Source organism: Lemur catta, chromosome 12 (genome assembly GCF_020740605.2).
Source record: "Lemur catta isolate mLemCat1 chromosome 12, mLemCat1.pri, whole genome shotgun sequence".
Taxonomy (NCBI): domain Eukaryota; kingdom Metazoa; phylum Chordata; class Mammalia; order Primates; family Lemuridae; genus Lemur; species Lemur catta.
Window position 1 is genome coordinate 78,117,872 of NC_059139.1, and position 22,922 is coordinate 78,140,793.

General features: G+C 37.9%; 1 protein-coding gene across 4 annotated transcripts in view; it reads left to right on the forward strand.

Moving 5' to 3' along the window:
- The first annotated feature begins 271 nt into the window (after positions 1-271).
- DCP2 (decapping mRNA 2) overlaps positions 272-22,922 on the forward strand; it is a 53,186-nt gene continuing 30,535 nt past the window's right edge. For all 4 annotated transcript variants that reach the window (XR_006738627.1, XM_045566239.1, XM_045566238.1 and 1 more), the window contains exons 1-4: positions 272-478; positions 13,280-13,431; positions 18,523-18,650; positions 19,086-19,184. Coding sequence is in view for 3 of the 4 variants with exons in the window: in XM_045566239.1 (XP_045422195.1) it covers positions 426-478; positions 13,280-13,431; positions 18,523-18,650; positions 19,086-19,184 (432 nt within the window). In the remaining variant the exon portion in view is untranslated. The remainder of the gene's footprint in view (positions 479-13,279; positions 13,432-18,522; positions 18,651-19,085; positions 19,185-22,922) is intronic.

Below are 22,922 nucleotides of genomic sequence, written 5' to 3' on the forward strand. Positions count from 1 at the left end.
CTAGGAGCGCAAAGGCGGCACGATACGCATGCGTGTGTCCACACCGGGGCTGAATCGCGGCGGCGGGAAGTTGGTTGACTGAGCAGCTTGAAGACGGATTGGAGACGGCGGACCAATAAACAAACGTCTCATTGGCTTAGCGAGCGCAGACTCCCAAATCTTCAGCTTCCCATTGGGCCTTTCAAGTAGAGCAGGGGCGTGACTCCCGGGGCTCCGCCCCACGCCTTGGCCCAGTCTCGGGGTCCAGGGCTGAGAGAGCAGGACGGAAGTGAGCGGGTCCCGCCCCTTCCCCTGCTGCTCTCGGTTAGAGTCACTGTCGCTGCCGCCTCCGCTGCGCTCTCCGGCGAGCCGGAGTCTCCGTGCTGTGCCCTCGGTCCCCGGCCACGCGGAGCCGGGATGCACTGCTCCTGCTGTGGGTTCTCATCATGGAGACCAAACGGGTGGAGATTCCCGGCAGCGTCCTGGACGATCTCTGCAGGTACCGCGCTGTCCCGACCCCCTTTCGCCGCCTCCCGGCATCTCTCAGATTCGCCGACCCCCCACTAGGCCTCCGGGTCTCCTCCCCCGCGCACATCCGAGCCCTCGCTTCCCGCCGTCGACCCTTCTCTCCGACGCCACCTACCCTGTTTTTCCTCGGCAGCCTCCCTGTTTTTCACGGCCCCCAGTTCTTCCCCGTGGAGCGCCCGGAATTTCCTCATTTTTTTTAGTTCCCCAACTATTTTGTTTTCCCACGGGCGAAGCCGCTCCGCCGGAGCCTGGGTCTGCTGCGTTTTGCCGCCGCCACCCCCTCCCATTGTGTTTCCTGCTCCCGTGACTTTCACGCACCGTTTACCCTCCCTCCCTCCGTCTCATCCCCGATTTTGAAGGAAGACCCTAGTGTATCAATTTAAGTCTCGGGATCCCGGGTGCCCGGACCTACGCAAGAAGCAGTTTTCAAACTTACCCTATCCCCTGAGTGTTCTTACGTGTTCGTGGCATTCTCCGTAAATTCCTGTAAAGAATTAATTACTCTTTATTTTCATTCCTGGACTTTATCTTTGGGGCGGGGGGAAGTCTGGAGTTGCTTTTCTTTTCTTTCTTTCTTTCCTTCTTTCCTTCTTTCCTTCTTTCCTTCTTTCTTTCTTTCTTTCTTTCTTTCTTTCTTTCTTTCTTTCTTTCTTTCTTTCTTTCTTTCTTTCTTTCTTTCTCTCTCTCTCTCTTCCTTCCTTCCTTCCTTCCTTCCTTCCTTCCTTCTTTCCTTTCTTTCTTTTCTTTTCCCTTCCTTCCTTCCTTCCTTCCTTCCTTCCTTTCTTTCTTCTCTTTTCTTTCTTTTTTTCCCTTAGAGCTGCTTTTCTTTTCATCTCCTGCTTTAAAGGAAATTCTCAACCGCGGGGTTTTAACTCGTGGTATACTTTCACAAGGGGAATGTTCTGTATTCTTCCCTCCTGTTGGCTCTGATTTCAGATAGCTAAACACATGTTAAATGTACTTAAAATATTTTCCGGCGGTGAAATTTGTGGTGCAGCGATACCTTGTGTTGTCGCCAAGCGTATGTGGGCCCTGAAATAATTTAGGTTACAAGTGAGTAAAAGCTCTGACAAATAACACCTTTTCACTTAAAATTGCTGTGTTTATGTTTAAAAGTCACGCTTTTAGTAGTTGTGTTGCGTTCACGCTGTTTTTTTAATGGGAAGGAAAAAACTAATTTTTGTGGATTTTTTAGCGTGTGCCAGGCAGTGGGGTCTCCATTTACCCACATCTTTTTATTTAATTCTCGAAACAGCCCTATTTGGTAGGTGCAGTTACACTGTTTCCATTTGCATCCGAGCAGACATATTCAGACACTTTGTAATTTACACAAGGTCACGTTCATCTAATTCACAAAATCAAGACTTTATACCCAGGCCGTTTTCATTACAGTGCCTGTGCTTTTCTTCCTACCCCAGGAGGATGTAATAAGACTACCATTTTAAACCTCACAAAAGAAAAGGATGTATAGAAAAGTAAATAGATTTTGTAACTAGTAAGAATTAATGTCATTGTACTTCTTTGATGATGGTAGAATTGTAATTTTTGAAATATGATAGATTCAAATGAAACACTTAACAGTTAAAAGGCACTTACTTTCCTTGTTTTTTTGGAGACAGGGTCTCTGTTGCACCGGCTAGAATGCAGTAGCCTCATCATAGCTCACTGCAACCTCAAACTCCTGGGCTCAAGCTATCCTGCTGCAGTAGCTGGGACTACAGGTGTGCACCACCACACGTGGCTGATTTTTTCTATTTTTAGTAGAAACGGGGGTCTTGCTCTAGTTCAGGCTGGTTTTGAAAAGGTACTTATTTTCTATGGTCCCAAATTTGGTAGGCAGAAAAAAGTTAATATATATGTGTCTATGTGGATATGTAACTAAAAGAACATGAACCAAAACTGAGGTTATGGGATTGTGATCTTTATTTTCTTCATGTTTCCAAGATTTTATAGATGTGCATTTTACAGATTAGAAAAAAATTGAAGATGAGTATTTGGAAAGGTGAGCAATAATTGTGTATGAGTTAATAAGGGTAAGAGTTGATTTGGAAAAGATGAGGTTATCTTACACATTTTACAGGCATCCGAACTAGTCTTCTGCTAGTATTGGGGTTAATCTGTATATTATCTAGGATTATGTCTTTAAAGAAATGCTATCAGCCATTATGATTTTATGTGTGGAGCCTGTTTATTCCTAAAATAATTGTTTTGTTTTGTAAACAATATGTTAAACATCTGTTAAGTGTTAAGTGAAGATACTTGGTTTTCCAGTGAATTTATTTATTATATAAAACTTTTGGAATAGAGTAACTTTTTTTCCCCCTTAAATATTTTTTTTGCAATTACCTTGTTTGGCTATGTAAACAAGGATGTGGTAGGGCTAGCTAGAATAATGAAACCAAATAGCCATTTCTTAAAACTTCAGGTTTTAAAAGTAATGCCATTTTAAAGTTAATATTCATAATATCTGTTGACTAAAGATTTTTTAATGTTAGTAATTCAAATTTTTGAGGATTTACAAAATTATTTTATGCTTAGAGTTTAATTTCTATAAAAATAAATCTTAAATTGAAAGAGGTTAATTTTCCTGGATTTCTTTGCTCTCCTGTACCTCTTGATTTATGAATTCAGACTTTGTTTTTGCTCCCTTCATTCCCCCTTCTCTTTCTATTGCTTATTGTTAGTATGTGTAGGAGAATTTTAGGGGGTTTTTTGATAAATTACGTATTTCTGCTAATCTTGCCTACTTCAGTCATTGCCATATACTAATACATTTTGGAGAAATGCAAAACTTGAAGTTGATTTCCTGTGAAAAATTAGAGCAAGAGACTTGAATTTTCAAAATGTGACTTTGTAGCCATTAGACTGTAACCTAAAATGTAGAATGTTGTTTCTCTTATGCCTTAATATGCTACATTTCATTTACTGGAATACTGGGCAGCAATTAGAAATTCTAAAGCAATTACCAAACAGTAAACTGAGGGAGAATATTCGTGTGTTGAAAAGATACATACAACATACTGAGTGTAATACTTATTTAGTCACTTGATGCCTTTTGTTAAAACAAATTTTTAAACGGGTTGTGTGTGGGTGCAGACATAGAAAAAGTCAGAAAGTACATGCACCAAACTGATAACACTGGTTACTTTCTGAGTGGAGTGGAATTAGAGGAGAGGAAGGGAAAATTCTTGCCTTAAAATGTTCTAGTGCACAAAAATTGTTTTATGGTTTTAAAATGTATGTATAACAAAAGTAAATTAGCATTTTATGGCGATGTTTGCCTTTGGTATGCCGTGATTTTAAACACTAACAATCCAAGGCTTCTCACAGTGGCTCCTGCCTGTTGTAATCGTAGCACTGTGGGAAGCCGAAGTGGGAGGATCGCTTGGGGTCAGGAGTTCAAGACCAGCCTGAGTAAGAGCAAGACCCTGTCTCTACAAAAAATTAAAAAATTAGTGGGTCTCAGTGGCTGCACCTGTAGTCACACCTACTTGGGAGGCTGAGGCAGGAGGATCGCTTGAGCCCAGGAGTGTGGGGTTGCAGTGATCTGTGATCACTCCAGTGCATTCTATCTGGGCAACAGAATGAGACCCTGTCTCAAAAAAAAGAAAAAAAAAAAAAAAAAGAAAGAAAGAAAAGGAAAAAAAATCTGATACATACTAAGTGAGGAAGGGCCAGATTAAAAAAAAATCCAATACAGAGTTTTTTAATACTATTTATACTAGCTTATTAAAGAATTGAAAAGCATGTTTTTAAAGTAAAAACTGAAAACTGCAGTTTGGTAAGTTGTTTCTCATTCAAAGAAATGGTTGGAATTTTTTAAAAAGTCTCTTTTAAGAATTAGATAATAAGGCCATGCTAGTGTTAAAAGGAGAAACATATTTTCTGGCAGTTAACATTGCTGCCATTTTGGTGATAGCATAGGTTAATAAAATAATTTGTGCTCATCTTCAGCTAGCCCTTTTAGTGTTGGAGTCTACTGAAACATTTCTGTACTAATTGTAATCCTTGTGCTAACGTTCTGTCTGTAGGAACATTAAAAAGATAACATTTTGTGTGATGAAGTTTTTCCTGTAACAAATTGTTGTGCAAAGCATTTCATTTCAGCGATTACTATTAATATATACATATATACACATGCACTTTTAAGTCTTTAGAACAGATCAGAAGCAATCACAGATTTGAAAGCATTAAATATGTTTAATTTTCATGTATCAAATTTCCGTTTTTTAAATAAACTTAAAGAAGTCCACTTTTAACTATTAAAAAGATACCATGTGTATGGTTTTAAAAAATTAGAGTACAGACAGATTTATAAATGAAAAGCAACAGTCTCTTGCCCTTCCCTTTCTGTTCCTGTTCTGTTTTCCAGAGACATTGACTTTTACTTGTTCTGTGGTAGTCTTCTGGTGGGTACTTCAATATTTTTAAATATACTTGTACTGATTTCTTATTTTATCACCTTTAGGTATTAAATTGGGAATACAGTTTACCTTTGGTAGGTATTAGGTGAGGGTTTAGTTTACCATACCCACTTTTTCCCTTCATCCTACTTCCATTATATTTATATCATTATTTTAAATCATTCCATGGTTTACCTTTATAACTTTAATATACTTAAAATTATATTTATTTCTCTTTTATGAATTTGTAGACAGTATTTCTTGAGTCTCTGTTTGATAAGGTGAGGTAATTAGTACCCCATCTTCCGTTTCTTTCTTGCCCATTCCTTCAGCTTCTATCCAGATGAACTATAAAAAAAAATTAAGATTGATAATATTTATATTCCATTTTATAACCTTATGAAGTCTGTTTTGCTTTTTACTATTTGTTGATTGTAAAAGCAGAACAATAATAATACCATTTGTTATACAGTATAACTAGGTGCCTATTTTTCACAGTAGACGCAAGTCTACACTGGTTGGGATTTTGTTTCTTTTCCACATGGTCCTAGTCATCATCCCTTTGTAAATGTCTTGAAGAATGTCTGAATGAATTTTGCTTTCTTGCATTCTACAAATTGGTCAAAACACTGCTACCTTTTAGTTTTTTCTTTGGGGAAAGAAGCATATGCTTTTGTCACTATTCCCAGCTATTCTTGAAATCTTTTTTTTTTTTTTTTGAGTTGGCTTTTTATTCTAACTTTGGTTTTTGGTATTTTTTGCTTCACATTTGGACTATGATCCTTTTGTACATCTACCCCTCCCCTCAACCTGCCCAAATTTTCTAGCTGCCTTTTTTTTTTCTCCTCTGTTTCTTTATTTTATCCTCAGGCATACTGTCTGTTCTATAGAATTCTTTTTTCCCATTAGACTGCCCTCTTGGAGACCTCCTAGTCCAGTGTAGACTGGTTATTCGCTAGACTTGCCAAACAACTGGCCTACTCAGATTCACTTTCCCAGCTCACCTAGGTTGTACTTTTTCTTTCTTGGATCTCATGTTTTATTCTTTCTTGGTTTTCATTTTTGTTTTGATGGTGCACATTTTAAGGTAATTTGTTTTGAGGGAGTCATTAGGAGATAAACTTTCTGAGTTTATCTCAGAAAGTCATTTATATGACTTAAAATGTCTATGTCTCTTTTTACACTTGTCTTCCCAGGTGTGGTCCAGGGTCCACACTTTGAGTAGCAAGGTTCTAGGAGATATCGTTAACACTTATTTTCCACAGCTTTTGTTGAATTTATTATAGTAATGATAGTTTTATTTTCTAAGGACTCTTATTCAGTGTGCATTAAAAAACAAAACAGTTCCTCTGAAAAAGGACTAGTTTCTCTTAAATCTCTTTGAGAATGACAATTAGTTCCACTTTTCAGCCCTCACCCCTGTTTTCTTTGTTTTGGTTCCTGAATTATGTTCTCTTCAGGGTCAATTTTTAGTTTATTTAGTTTTTTCTTTGTTATGTTCCAGATTTTCCTTAGATGTGGGGTGATTTTGGTTGCCTTCTCATTTTTAAGATGAGACAGTAGGAGGCTTTTTTTTCCTTTTTTTTTCTTTTAAGAAGCAGGATCTTGCTCTGTCACCTAGCCACTGTGCCCCAGCTGTGGCTTATTTATGAATAGGCTTCTCCTTTATGTGAGTAGATGGGAGGCTGGCTCTTACAGTTGGGGGCTTTTCAAAAATCAGCTGCTTGGGAGGCTGAGCTGGAAGGATTTTCTGAGCCCTGGATTTTGAGGCAACATACGTTGCCTGGGCAACATAATGAGAACCTGTCTCTCTTAAAAAACAAACATAAATAAATAGATAAGTCAGTGTATGGGAGCTTTCCTCTGGGGTGCCAGTATGCAAACTTATCTACTAAAGTTACAGAAGAGCCCTCAGGTGGTGTTCCCCCTTTCCCCACCCTTGTAAGAGAAACTTCTTTATTACTGTCAACGAGTAAAAGAGAAGACAGCATTCTTCTATTATTACATAAACAGACCTTGCTGTTTCCCTTGTTTTTAGCCTTATTTCTTATTCCCATCCTCCGGCTTACCTTTCTTTACTTGGGGCTTTCTGGGTTGGGATGGGATGAGATTGACTTTTTCCTTGTCCTGGGCATTTTCTTATCACATTGTAGGTTGTGGTTGGTTTCCTCTAGAAATTTGTTAAAATGAGAATTTCTAGTTAAAGATGGTAGATTGGATACAAACATCTACTAAGAAAATTTTTTAAATAAAAATTTTATGTGAATAATCCTACAAGGAAGGGAAGAATGGGTGAAGAGATAAGCAACAAAATTTGGAAATTATAAAGCATGAGGAAAAGTGGTATGGGACTGTGAGGTTATAGGGGAAAAAACCCAAACTATTTCTCCTGCTATACTCTCATAACACAGAACACTTCTGTGACCAAATGTGGGGGTTGTTTTCCCCACACACCAAGCAGACAGTGAATTCTGCAGTGGACACCAACCAGTTGGGTGTCTTCCAATTTAATTCTGACAGTATCTACCTGGAGGTAGCATCAGATCCCACAGTTTGAGAACTCTGTCTGAGGAGACTTTTCCCTTCTTCAGACACAAGCCAGTCAAAAGTCTGGAATTTTGATCTACCAATTTCAGGTTTCCCAGACCTTCTCCTTGGATTTGATTAAAGCTGCTGGAGTGGCTCATAGAACTCAGGAAACACTTGCTTTTACTAGTTTATTATAAAGGATATTATAGAGGGTACAGATGAAGAGATGTATGGGGTCAGGTTGTGCGGGAAGGGTTGTGTTCTATCCCCTAGGAACCTCCACCTGTTCAGCTATCCGGAAGTCTGCGCCTACCCCAAACCTGCCCTTTGGGTTTTTATGGAGGCTTCATTACTTAGGCATGACTTGCTACATCTTTGGCTATTGCTGATCCACTGTACCTTTAATCCCTCTCCCCTCCCAGGAGGTTTGGGGCTGGGACTGAAAGTTCTAATCCCTGGTTGGCTACCATAGCAACCAGCCCCCCATCCTGAGGCCATCCTGAAGTCTTCAGCCAACAGTCAACTTATTGGCATACAAAGATACTTTAGTGATCCCTAGGGTTTTAGGAGTTGTACACCAGGAAATGAGGACAAAGACCAAATATGTATTTCACAATATCACAGTGACTTAGCAGACCTTAAAGACATGAATGAGAAACTTCTGTGGTAGTGTCAATCTACTCCAGAATGAGAGAATAATAAAAAATGGAAGAAGTGAATTTATATATCTTATATGCTGAAAACTCACAGTTGTCTTCCCCTGCTCAGCTCTCGGAATCTGGCAGCCTGGGCTTTACCATCCAGATAGGAGATTGGAAGATTCTTTTCTAGGTAATCTGACTGGCCCAAGAGAGAAAGACTGAAAGATATTGACATTGGAGATACCCCCAGTTAAATGGCTCAGCTTGATCACTTTAAATTATGCCTCATAGTTTGATAGCCCTCCCGAATAGCTTTGTGGTCTGTCGCACTTAAATATGGACGTCTGAAATAGGCTTCTTAACATGAAAGGCAGAGCTTAAAACTAACCAAAGCTACTGGGAAGAATCAGACTATGTAGGTAGAAGAAAACTTAAAAGCAAGACTATGTCATCTTCTTAGAGGTAGATTTTTACCCTATGAAATGAGAACAAGATACTCTATAAAAGGATACTTTAAATAACTAAAAAGAGCTTTTGGAAATTAAAATTGGAGAGCAGAAACAAAAACCTTAATAAGTGGCTTGCAAGATAAAGTTAAGGAAGTTTCCCAGAAAGTAGAGAGGGAAAAATCAGAGGTAGGAAATGTAGAAAAGTTAAAAATTTTAAGAGGATTGGTCTACGAGGTCTTTCAGCATTGAAGTATGTGAGTGTCCAAATAGATGTGGTCTACTGAACAGCAGTGCAGTGGATAAAAAGTAGACACTGGAAAATTTCATAACACTGGGGACAGAAGGAAGATCTTAGAAGCATCCAGACTGAAAAAAAGGTCATATACAAAAGATTAAGAGTCTGAATGACTTCAGTCATCTCAGTATCAAAATTGGAAGCTGGAATGAGAGAACACTGTATTCAACATTCTAAAAGAAAATGATTCCAAGAATATTTTACCCAGATTATCAAGTGTGAGAATAAAGATACCATGTGTACATTGCCTCATTATTATTATTATTTTTTTTGAGACAGAATCTCACTTTGTTGCCTGGGCTAGAGTGAGTGCCATGGCGTCAGCCTAGCTCACAGCAACCTCAAACTCCTGGGCTTAAGCGATCCTACTGCCTCAGCCTCCCGAGTAGCTGGGACTACAGACATGCGCCACCATGCCCAGCTAATTTTTTCTATATATATTTTTAGTTGTCCAGATAATTTTTATTTCTATTTTTAGTAGAGACGGGATCTCGCTCAGGCTGGTCTTGAACTCCTGACCTCCAGCGATCCACCCGCCTCGGCCTCCCAGAGGGCTAGGATTACAGGCGTGAGCCACCGCGCCAGGCCCTTGTCTCATTATTTACCTCCCCTGCGTCCTTTCTCCAGAAGGTATGTGAGGCTATACTTCATGAAAACAAGGAAGTGAGTTAGGAGAAAGACAGATACAAGCAACATGAACTCTTATGTAGGATAAAGGTATACGGAACCACAGGATGCTAGTGGAAGGACAGCAGCATAGAATGCCGGATATGTACCAGATGTAGAGGACAACTGATCCAGATTGGAAGAGATCAGAAGACTAAAACACATTTTCAAGATGCAACTGATGCATCTGAATTGTGAAAAGAAAATCCCAAATGGAGATGGTTTACATCAGAGGTATCTAAAAATGAGCCAGAAAGGCATGAGGAGTTGGACCCCAGTCACATACACATCCAGATGGAATTTCATCTGCTGAACTGGGCCAAAGCATAAAACCAGCTGCATTTGATTTGAACTGTTTACACTGGTCCTGATCACCAACCTCCTGGAGAGACAGCTATACCAAACTATATTGATCATGGACTAGAGACAGCCTAAGCTGATAACCATCAGCTGGTGACAGCCATCATCAATCGTAGACTATGCTAAAAACCTTCCAGATGTGTAAACTTATGGTAGCCCTTATAAGCCCCTGCCTAATCTTGCCTGGGTGGAACACGATTTAGCTGCTTATTAAATTTGTGTCTCCTTAATTACAATTCCTTAAGATCCCAATGAAAACACCTTTTCTTTTATTTGGTACTCTGTAGTGTTGGTTTTATTTATTAGTTGCCAGAATTAACATCTTGAGAAAAAAATTTAGGAAACTAGTGGAAGGTTGAATTAGTGACAAGTATAGAGAAAATGAAGCAAAGGCAATGATGACAAGTATTAATTATGGGGAAAACAAAGGATTGTGCAGGAAATGGAAAATAATCAGTTTACCACATGCCTTAGTTGTAAATTGCATTTATGGAGTCATAATAATGTAAAGGTTGAATGCTCATGTTCATCTAACCCAGTAATTATCAGCTGGGAGTAATTTTGCTCCCCTCAGGGAACATTTGGCAACATCTGGAGATATTTTTTGGTTGTCATGACTTGGCAGGTAGTGCTGTTGACATCTAACAGGTAGAGGCTGGAGATGATGCTGAACATCCTACAATGCTCAGGACAGCCCCTCTTAATATGAAATTATCTGCTTGAAAATGAGTTGAGAAACTAACCAAAACTATGACATCATTTTGTTGGGAGAATGGAAAGATGAGAAGAGTATGTGGAATGGAAGTGGAAGTAGAGCTAATTCCTCTTCCATAGTGGAAGTCAATAGAAAATGCCCAAAACTGAGAAAATAAATAGGATACCATTGTTTTTTTTTTTTTTTTTTTTTTTGAGACATGGAGGTTAGTTAAATAAAACCAGATGAAAGAGGACTAGTTTTTGCAATGCTTTTTGTCCTGTGTGCACTATCCAGTGGCCAGTGTGGCACTTGGGCAGCGGTCTGTATTGTAGTTCAGTTCTCAAAGACTATAAAATGCTGTTTATAGTCTTATCAGAACATGTGCAGCTCAGGGTTGAGCCCCAGAGTTCACAAATGATTTTATGGGGCCATTTTCCCCTGGTACTTCTCAGTTCCCAGGGCTCTCCTCTTTGTTCCTATGGCAAGAAAACCACTCTATCACACACTTCATGTGACTGTGCCTATGTCTAGGATCAAGCAGCTGGAGGACAGACAGAAAAAAAAAAGCAATGGAAGTTGGCCTTACTCTTCTGGGACTACATAGCTCTTGAGCTTGAAAAGGAACGTTTCTGTTCTCCAGAGTTTTAGATTTCTGTGGGTCCCCATTGCTACCACCTTCGTTACCACGATGGGATTGCTTGGGGGCTGAGGTGTGACAGAATGAAGAAAAGAAAAGGAAAATTTCCCCCATCGTCTCCCAAGCATTAGAAGATCTAATTAGACTCCTCTCTTGATCCTTAAAACAGAACTAGAGGGCTTCTGGAGCTCTCTGTCCCTGCTGATGCCCACTTCGAACCCCCAGTCCAGGCCGAGTGGTAAATCCACTCTGAATACTGGTTTTCTCTAATCTTCCTGATGCTGTTTACTTTTGAGAGTTCTCAGATACCTGGTCCATGCATTCTGTTTGGGTTTTATAGCTGTATTTTGTGGGAGGAACAGAGTGGTGTGTGCTTACTCTATCTTACCCAAAAGATGACCCTGTGTAAGCATTTAAAAGATAAATTATAACTATCAATATGTGTTAGACAATTTGCTAGACTATGGGAATAGAAATATGCAAGGATACAGTATGTTATCTCAGTGGACTTATTTGGAAAGGTTTGTGGACAGTAATAGTAAAAATCAGATAATTGCTGTAATGGAGTGGGAGTCAAAGAGTATATAAGTCTGTTCAGAGGAGTCTGGTGTGCCTACATAGAAGAGGTAGTATTTGTAAGTCTCGGAGGATGGATTAGGAGTTTGCTAGAGGAACAAGAGAAGGGGAGGGTAGATATAGTATGTGGATGACAATTTATTTCCAAGAATTGGGCATTTCTGGGTATATAGGACCTTAGAGTGATAAAAGAGGTTGTACAGGTTGGCAGGGACCAGATCCTGAATAACATGGAACAGTTTAGGTTTCATATCTTACATAATGCCATCGGGGTTGCATGTTATACGTTTTGTTATTAGTGTGTGTGCAGTTTTAAGCTCCTTTCCCCCGTAATTTTTCTTTATTTTATTTCTTCTTTTTTTAGAGACAGGATCTTACTCTGTTGCCCAGGCTGATTACAAACTCCTGACCTCAGGCGATCCTCCTGCCTCAGCCCCCCAAAGTGTTGGGATTACAGGAGTGAGCCACCATACCTGGCTCCCCATAATTTTTCTATATTGAAATGTAGATTATTATGTGTATGTTGTCCCGTCATTTACTTATTCCCTGTTGGAATGTTACATGACGATTATAATGTATAAGTATTTTTTTGAGATTTGATTTGAAACTTGGAAATAGCCAAGAATTACTTAGCCTCATAGCTAGTGAATAATGTGATTAAACGAGGTGATACAATTTTTAATTTTAAAAAATGACTCTTAAAAACCAGTGGATTTATTTTACTTAGTTGAATCTGTCTCTAATGGTTGCTAGAAAAAAGGATTACCAAAAATGCTTAGCAGTGGAAGAAGTAATTGGAAGCTACTTAATGACTATTATAAATCACATTCACTTAGGTTTTTAAATTTTAACTTGTATGTTTCACAAAAGGGGTTCATTTTCTTAATCATGTGTATACACACATAGTGTATATGTTATATACAAAATAAATATGTTGTTCCCTCCTTTCCCCAGTGTACTTGAAAAAGACAGTTTAGGATTTAAAAAAATATATTTGAAAGTTTGAAGTGAGATTGCAGGCTCTTTGGAAGTCTATTGTATTAATAAAGAACAGAGTATTGATTTCTTTCTTTTTCAATATTTCTTGGTAAATTTTATATGTGGAGATTAAGCAATATCGAACATATTTTTTTATTTAATTGTGTGAATATATTTGCCTGTATTCTTAGAAATGTTACCAAGCATGAGAGGAAATCCTAGTAAAGGTTGCTTACTTTTAATTTGTTGTTAGTGAACTCTTATGTTTATCTCTGTACTTGTGAACAGAGGGTACATAGACTCAGAAAAATTCTGTTATGAGTGAGGTCCATGTGACATCCTCTCATCCTCTTTTTTTTTTTTTTTTTAAAGACTCATCTTCCTTATAGTAATTTCCCCCAAATTTTGATTGCTTTCTTTGCCATGACTGCTTTTGGCTCCTTTTCTAAGTTGGTGGGTCAGGGGTGAAGCAATTAAACAGGCTAAAATAAATCGTTATAGTTTGTAAATGTAATTTTTGTATGTGTTTTGTTTTTGACAGCCGATTTATTTTGCATATTCCCAGCGAGGAAAGAGACAATGCAATCCGAGTGTGTTTTCAGATTGAACTTGCCCATTGGTTTTACTTGGATTTCTACATGCAGAACACACCAGGATTACCTCAGTGTGGGATAAGAGACTTTGCTAAAGCTGATATCCTTTTCATTACTATAATAACCGTCTTTCATTCTTGTTAGTAAAATATTTAGGACAATTTTACTTGTCTTTGAGATTTTTTTAACCTGTTAGATAAAACGTGCTTGATATCTAAAAAGTGTCAAATATAAATAGTAGACAATTTAATAGTGTCTTTATTTTTATACAGAGGACTCTTTGAAATGCACACTGATGATTAGAATTAAATTTTCTTTTCGAAATAGCTAACCTATTTGTAGAACTGATCTGTTTTTTACTTTACTTTTGCTGCTCCATTTAACCAGATGATCTTTATCAGATTACTATCTTTCTGATTTGTTTAGAAATTTCTTAACTAATTGTTGAATATTTACTGTGTTCAAAGCATTTGTTTTTAGTTCTGTGGCAAATACAGAGAAGTCCTTGTTTTCAAAGAAGCCTTTTCTCCCCTATTTAGATATTAGAAGCTTGTCATAATTTATTAGTTATAAAAGAGTCACATGAATATTTAATATTATAAAAGTAGCTATGTCACAAGGCGAAGAATTGATGAGTTGCTAATGGTCCTAATATTAAATGTTTTTAGAATTTGGAAAAGGGGTGGAAAGATTTTAGGCAAAGCTATATTTTTAAAGGAATATAGGATTTTCTAAGTAGAAGTAGGAAATATGTTTTAGGTAAAGAAAAGGGATTGAGCAAAATTGGAGATTTGAAAAGTTAAAAGGATATCTCAGGAAATAGTGTATATTGAGCAGAGGGTTCTCATGGGGCCATAATAGGAGACATGATTGAAAAGGTATGTGGGGATGGGGATTGTGTGGATTTTCAAATCTTGAGCCAAGGTACTTTGACTTTTATTCTATAGGTCATTGTTTTTAACTATAAAATGTTTGTTCAAATGGATTTGTCCCCACAAGTTTGGGTACTAGAACTAGAGTTGGAGTAGGGATAGGTGACTTGAAATACCCTCATGCCTAGCTCCCTGTTACTTTCCTTAAACCCTATGAAATACGGACCCCTTAGGGCTCTGTACAAAATGGGTGAAACACTGGTTGTTCTAGGTAACTGTTAACCATAGAAGTTTTTGAACAAGGATAAAGAATATTACTCTGATCATTTGAAAATGGTATTCAATTTATTTGGCAGGATAGGTCGAACCATGGTTTAGACCATTACGTCACTTGAGATATGGAATAATAAGGTCCCGAGTCATAGTACCAGGACTACAAAGAACATTGATGGGGGAGACATTTCAAAGGAAGAATGATCAAACCATTGACTGATTAAATGTGTAGAAGTTAATGGGGAATGAAAGGGGAACAGGAGTATATTGAGCACCATCTTTCTTAAAGCCTTGGTGATAATCAGGTTCTGTGGAGAATTCATGGAAGACTTTGGTTTTAAATAGTTATAATCTAGTTATGGAAACATAATTAAAACAACCAAGTCCCCTTTTGTTTTGGTCATTTTGTTTTGTTTTGGTTTGGTTTGGTGTTTTTTTTTGAGACAGAGTCCTGCTCTGTTGCCCCGGGTAGGGTACAGTGGCCTCATTATAGCTCACTGCAACCTCAAATTCCTGGGCTCAAGCAATCTTCCTGCCTAAGCCTCTTGAGTAGCTGGGACTGCAGGCGCAAGCAACAACGCCTGGCTAATTTTTCTATTTTTAACAGAGACAGGATCTCACTTTTGCTCAGGCTGATCTCAAACTCCTGAGCTCAAGTAATCATTCTGCCTCTGCCTCCCAGAGTGCTAGGATTACAGGCGTGAGCCACCATGCCAGGCCTGTTTTGGTCATTTTGTACAGACTTACAGTTCTACCAGTGCAACTTTACATACTTTGGGGTTCTGGAAAAGATTTTGTTTGTGTTGTGTACATGAGTTTTACACTTTCCTTGCTATTAAAGAATAAACATCAGAAACCTTTGTTTTAGTTATGTTTCTTTTAATTTAGTTATATGGAGAAGGAACCTTTATTGCTAATGTGGTAGACTTTGTTAAATAACCGAATGGTTTCTGTGTCAGGCATTATGCAGTGAACAAGGTAGACTCAGTATCTGTATGAAGATGAGAGACAGACAGGAAGGAAATTATTACACTGCAGTACGGTAAGATGTGGTAGGTTGAGAACAGAGAGGGATGCCTAATCAGGGTTTGGGGGCTACGAATTTGAATCCCAACTTGAGGCCACTGGAAAATCTTGGGTAAGTTATTTAATTTCTCTTAGATGGGGATCCCAATTTCCTCCTAAAAAATAAGGTTAATAATAATACCTAATTCCAAAGGTCAGTTTGAGAATCAGGTTAATTTGTATATGTAAATTGCTTAGAACAGTCCCTGGCACATAGTGAGTGAACAATAAATGTTAACTATTTCTCCTCCAAAAAAAAGATTGGAGGGCTAGATAGAAGCCTTCTTTAGAGAAGGTGATCTGTGTGAGGAAAGTCTATGTGAGGAAGTGAAAAGAGTTAAATATGATTATATTTTAGAGTAAGCAGGGAGAAACAAGATGACAACAGAGTAATTAAGGGGCTAAAATTTGTAGCGGTCTTGTGGGCCGTATTTGTTTGAAAAAGAATAATAATATAGGAGGTTTTTTTTTTTTTTGAAAAAATTAAACTTTATTTTGGGAAAAAACTTCAACTTACAGAGAAGGTGAGAATATTACCGCCGTCATGCCCTTTATCTGTATCCGTCCATTGTTAATGTTTTGCCACGTTTGCTTGATTTCTCCCTATAGGGTGTTTTGAAAGACCACTCTGGAATAGTGTGGACATTGACTTGGAGGAAGGCAAGACTGGAGATGGGAACCTAGTTAAGATGCGATTTCATTAGTTTACTAAAAAGATAATGAAAATCTATGTTAGAAGTGAAGAGGTCAATTTGGAAGATATTAGGAGGTAAATTGGTGATAACTTGGATATCTGAGGAGAGGTAGAGTCAAGGATGGTACCCCGGTTTCTGGTGTGAGCAGTTGAGTGGATGAGTGTGCCATTCCATTCATAGGAAAATGAAAAATTTTGTGAGGGGAATGATGGGTTCGGTTACAGACAAGTTGAATTTGTAGTGCCGTTGGGATATTAGAGTGGAGAAGATGGTGTACTATAGGTGGATGTTACAGCATATGTTCTGGAGCGACATTTTTTGAATTAGCATCCTATCTCTGCCATTTACTACTTGTGCGTCCTTGGATAAATTGTGGGACTTTTCTATGCTTCTGTTTCTCTTGTAAATTGGGCATAGTTTTGTGATTTTTCTTCAGTAAGCACTCAGCAATGTGGATGAATATAGGCAAGGGTATCCTGGATTTGCTCCTTGGCTGAAGTTTTGCTAGGGACTTCACTAAACATGTAAAGCAAGACTTATATTGGGAAATACCTATTAGAATCTTAGCAACCCCTGTAGAACCATAGGGCTTCATGAAATGGTTAATGTTGTATCCAAGCTTTTATCTTTCCCCTCCTCAAATAAGGCATGAACTAATTATATTGAAATTAACCTCATGCTTGTCTTTTAATTACGATATCGTCATAGACAGTTGACTTCTTTGAATTCTTTGAGGGCCTATTTTGTTCTTACTGCAACTGTAAAACCAAAACAAAATTTAAATTATAAAATTGTAGAACTCATAAAATTTAAATTAATAAAATGAATTTTATGTGTTTTTGTTTAAACCAAATTTCTCATCACAGTGTGAATATAATACTGCTTTCTTTGAGGGCGTTTTGAGTTTGATTTACTTGTGTTACCAGTTCTTCACCACCTTTCCCTGCTCTATCTGTTAAGAAACTTTCTTTGCTATATTATGTTGGTGTGTTTTTTGACCCTAATGCATCATTTGTGTATTAGGTTTCTTCTGTTTTTAATAACTCAGAGCAATTAAAGTAGTACGAGTACCAATATGGCCTCGAAATTAAGTGGTAGTATTTGATATATGTGGTCATCTAGATAATAGAAAATATGCTCATATTGCATGTTTTTAGAGTAATATCAAAATGAAAACACAGAGTACACAAGTTTCTATAGAGGACTTGAGAACCCTTGAAAGTATGTCCTCGGTATGAGAAACACTATCATAAATTATAGTTTTCCCTACACTTTTTACAATTTTTGGTTTTTAAGAGATGGAGTCTGGCTCTTTTGCCCGGCTGGAGTGCAGTGTTGGGATCATAGCTTACTGCAGCCTTGAACTCCTGGGCTCAAGTGATCGATCCCTCCTGCCTCAGCCTCTGAAGTAGCTGGGACTACAGGCACTTGCCCCCATGCCCGGCTAACTTCTGGGATTCCAAGTGCGAGCCACAGTGCTTGACCATGCTTTTTATAATTAACAGTGTTATAGTGATGAGGCATTTGATGGCATGAAGTATTGGAAGCCTGAGCATACAATTTCAGGGTTTGAGCTTTTGCCTTTTTCTTTTTTATAATACTATTTTACACTGCCCAACTTTGGGGGCAGAGGGCATGCCTAGTGTTTTTGAAACTGGCTATACTTTCCTTAATACCCAGATTTACCTTTTTCTATAATCCTTAGTAAATCTTCATCATCAAAATGTTTTTCATTATAGAAACAATACATATGCATGATAAAGAAAGTCAGCAGCATAGAATGGTATACCTCATCTGTAGTTCTATTTCTTGGAGTTCACTACTTTCTTGTTTTTCTGATGGTTTCTTTCTCATAGCTATATATATATATAACACACACACACACACACACACACACACACACACACTCACTCACTCACTCACTCACTCACTCACTCTACTTCTGTTTCTTGCCATTACTTCAGTGTCTATTGACTCCTGGGTATAATGAATTTAACTCACTTAATGAGAAGTGTTTGAACATGGTCCTGAATTTAATTATGTTAACTTAGGGATCCAGGACTGTGAGTACTCAAAAATTACTTGATTTGTCTCTAGGCTAAATGCAGAAATTAACAATGACTTGTTTAAGAGAAAACAGGTTTGGAAAAAAAAAAAATATTAAGAGAGGTAAAGATTTGAGTAATTTCACATAAAATACACAGTTAATTTAAGTAGGTTTCTTTCCGTATACAATTTCTCAAGCTGAATTAAGGGAGAAAGTAGCTTCCTTGACATTGTTTATACTCTTCAGTCATTGTCCATTTTTGCTGCCTCAAGGTGAAGATGTGGAAAAGGTTTTGGATGAATGGAAGGAATATAAAATGGGAGTACCAACATATGGTGCAATTATTCTTGATGAGACACTTGAAAATGTGAGTGTAATAAAATAACAAGGTTTTTAGTGAAATAGTGGTCAACTGTTAATTTTTAGCCCATTAACAAAATTTGTTACTTATGTAGTGTTCTGAATTGAGGTTTTAAAATATTCTTAGACTTCTAGTACTAAAAGGCCAGATTTTGTGTATTTTGTCTGCATTCTGGGTCTTAAGATTTTATATCAATACTTCTTACAGCTCTGGCTTAGTGCAAAAAAGTATCACTTCGTTGTTGAAGAAATATTTTTTAGATAGGCAGAATGCTTTCATATTAGTAGTAGTATATTCAGACTCATGGAAGATATTTAAACCAAATACTGAATAAAATTATTGGTGATAACAGTTACCTGAAGGAGAAAAATACCTTTGATTTTAGAAAGGAGAGTGGGGAAAAGAGGGCAAATTTGATTCTTATCTCTGTTTGTTTTGTAGGTACTACTGGTTCAGGGGTACCTAGCAAAATCAGGCTGGGGATTTCCAAAAGGAAAAGTAAATAAAGAAGAAGCTCCTCATGATTGTGCTGCTAGAGAGGTACGTTATTGCAGTCTGAAACATAGTAAATTTGGCTGTTGGGCTCTGAATGTGTTGTGGGTTTTTTTTTTGTTTTTGTTTTTGGTTTTTTTTTTTATTAAGCCGTATAGATTTACTTGTTTGGACTGTCTAACCCTCTTTTCAGAACTTGAGTGCATGAAGTAACTTCTATATTTTAACATAACTATCGATTCTTTTGTCCATGTTTTCTTTCATTGTTCATTTTCTTAATTGGTAAAATATTTTGGCTGTTATAATCCTTGTTTTATGTTATAGTCTTGGCTTGCAGACAAGTGCACAAATTTGGGCTTTTCTAAGAAATTTATGTTTGTTGCTCAAACTCTCATTCTCCACTGCTCACAGGATGAAGTTTAATTTTTTAAGTATTTAAACTCTATCCCCTCCCCCCCCCACAAATCTTAGCCATTTTTGAATTTATTTTATTCTCAGTCAAAAGTATTTATTCTCTGTCCCCTGAACTTGTCTGATTGTTTCAGCTTCTAAAATTTTGCTAATGCTATTTCCGTACCTGGAAAATCCTCTTTTCTTGCTTCCTATTCAAATCCTATCTATATACATTTCTAAACCCAACTCAAATTGTTTTTTTCCCTGAAGGACTGCTACCAACAAGCTTTGTATGTAGGACTTGAGTTTCTTATCTGTAAAATGAAGTTTAGAATGGATATTTTCTGGAGTTCCTTCTTACTTAAAATTCTGTTTTAAAATCTTACCAATCAGCTCTAGCCCACAGTATTCTCTGAACTTTAGTAGCAACTACTGTCTTTATTATTCACTTGGTATTAATTATATAGTACCTTGTGATGCATTGTGTACTGTGTTCTTATTTATCGATTCCTTATCCTTTTTCACATTATGCTTTATTGTTGAGATTTAAGAAATTGAAGTATGATACAATGGAAAGAAGACTGGCCTAGGAGTTGAAAGATTTTTGATCTAGTATAGCCTCTAGGCAAGTTACTTAATCGTTATAAGATATAAATTTATTAAGGAGAGTAACTCAAGGGCTTCATAACTGGAAGTGATACCTTTAAGGGAAAAGAGATCTATGGTAGTGATTTGAATTTGAGATTTTTTTTGAGACAGTAATAAGGATTTTGTGGCATATTTCATTAGAATCCATTGCCTTGCATGTGTTTTGACTTAATGTTTTCATGCAGCAGTGTTTACTGCTTAGTTTAAGTTTGGTTGTAACTATTTATGAGGGATAATAGTTAAAATTCTTATAAACTACTAGTGGTTATTTACCATGGAAAAACCATTAGTAGTTATTTACTTTGGAGTAGGATTGATAAAATGATTGAAAATGCTATATTTTAGGCCGGGCGCGGTGGCTCACACCTGTAATCCTAGCACTCTGGGAGGCCGAGGCGGGTGGATCGCTCGAGGTCAGGAGTTCAAGACCAGCCTCAGCAAGAGCGAGACCCCATCTCTACTAAAAATAGAAAGAAATTATCTGGCCAACTAAAATATATATATAGAAAAAAAATTAGCCGGGCATGCATGCCTGTAGTCCCAGCTACTGGGGAGGCTGAGGCAGTAGGATCACTTAAGCCCAGGAGTTTGAGGTTGCTGTGAGCTAGGCTGACGCCATGGCACTCACTCTAGCCTGGGCAACAAAGCGAGACTCTGTCTCAAAAAAAAAAAAAAAAAAAAAAAAGAAAATGCTATATTTTAAATTCAGTGTGGAACATCTTATGCAAGCTAGTATTTGCAGCAGCTTATAGACAAAGTTGTTGTATGCAAGTCAATGAAGGTTTATGTATGTCCCTTAAAATTGAAAGCTGTTTGGAGGGAAGAAGATGAGAGAAATTGCCACATCCTCTAAAAGCTTTTCCTTTCCTTTCTGTACATGGCAGGAGGTCAGTTGTAAAAGTCTTCCCTTTTATGTGCTTAAATGTTGTAGTTCTCTTGCTCATAAGGAAGGTCAAAATAGAGTGGAGAACCTGCAGCCTCAAGGCCACATACGGCCTTCTGGATCCTTGAATGCGGCCTTTTGACTGAATCCAAATTTGGTCAGATGTGAAGTTTGGATTTGGTCGAGGAGCCACACTTGGGGATCTGGAGGGCCACGTGTGTCCCCGAGGCCACAGGTTACCCATGCCAGCACGGTTGTTGTCTAGGTCAGGAAAGGACATTACATTAGCTGGAATAACAAAAATTTAGGTTAAATTGGGTGGGATCAACTGTGTCTATAATTGGGTCTTTTGGGGAGAACTTGAGAGAAATCAAGCACAGTAATCCGCTCTTACTTATCCTTAGAGGATATATTCCAAGGTCCCCACTAAATCCTGAAACCATGGATAGTAGGGAACCCTATATATGCTATGTTTTTTCCTATACTGATTTACCCATGATAAGGCCTAATTTATAAATCAGTCACAGTAGGAGATTAGCAACAATAGTTAATAAATAGAACAATTATAACAATATACTATAATAAAAGTTATGTGAAATATCTTATCAAAATACTTACTGTACTGTTCTCACTCACTTTTCAGACTTTGAGATAACTGAAATCCAGAAAGCAATGCCACAGAGAAGGGGGGGGAAGGTAGGGAGAGTTACTATTCTTAAACTTGCAAAACTGAAGTAGCGCCCCAGACCCAAGAGCTCTACCTAGATCCTTCCATATGAAGAGTTTTATACACTATGTTGTAAAGAGTAAGAATAATGCAGAAATACATTATTTGGGGAAAGAGAGGCAGTTAACCTGTGAACTGAGGCACCTGGTTTTTGTATTGGTTATGGTATTTGTTTGTTTTCTGCTTTAAGATATTAATACTAAGATGAAAGATTGTTCTGTTTGTATGGTGCTAATTTCAGTAATGAATATAACTCACCCTAACTGATAAGAAAGTACATGAATAAAATTTATTCTTAGGGCAAGGGAAGTGGGGTAGTTCTGAAGGCTGGAAAGTCCAAGATCAAGGTGCCGCCTGATTTGATTCCTGGTGAGGGATCGCTTCCTGGCTTGTAGACAACTGCCTTCTTACTTTGTGCTCACATGGCCTTTCTTGGGTGCATGTGGAGGGAGCTCGGGTGTCTTTGCCTTTTCTTATAAAGACACCAGCTCTATCAGATGAAGGCTCCACCCTTATGGACCTCACTTAACCTCTGTTACCTCCTGAGAGCCCTGTCTCCAAATACAGTCACATTAGGGGTTAGGACTTCAGCATAAGAATTTGGGTGAGGGGGGACACACAGTCCAGTCTATAGCAGTTGCCATTTTTGAATGATGCAAAGTATTCAGCTAACAGCCCTAGCATTGCAGTATGTCCTTCTGCCACTTGGTGGTACTGCAGTATAATAGAAGCAGCACTGCTTGAAAGCGGGGAAACCACCAGTTAAGTCTTAGTTGTAAACCAGGTTGTTATTCCATTCTTTATAATTTATTAATGCCTCATTTTTCCTTTTAATTTTTACTTGTATGAACATACAGGGAAAGGTTTTGTCCTAATTTTCTAGCTGCTGATTAAACTTCGGCTGGTATCTTAAGCGCTTCTTTTTTAAGTTACACAGTTCTACCACGGATGCTTACCCTTAAGTTGCTAATAGCATTTTTATTTGGCTTATTATAGCATTCCTACCGTTATGTTATTATTATACATGGCAGTACTAAGGTGTTTTGTTATGCTATGGCAGAATTTGACACATCCCCAAACAGGACTGTGTGCGCAGGCTGAGCCCACAGCAGCTCTGGTAAACAAGCTTCTCAAG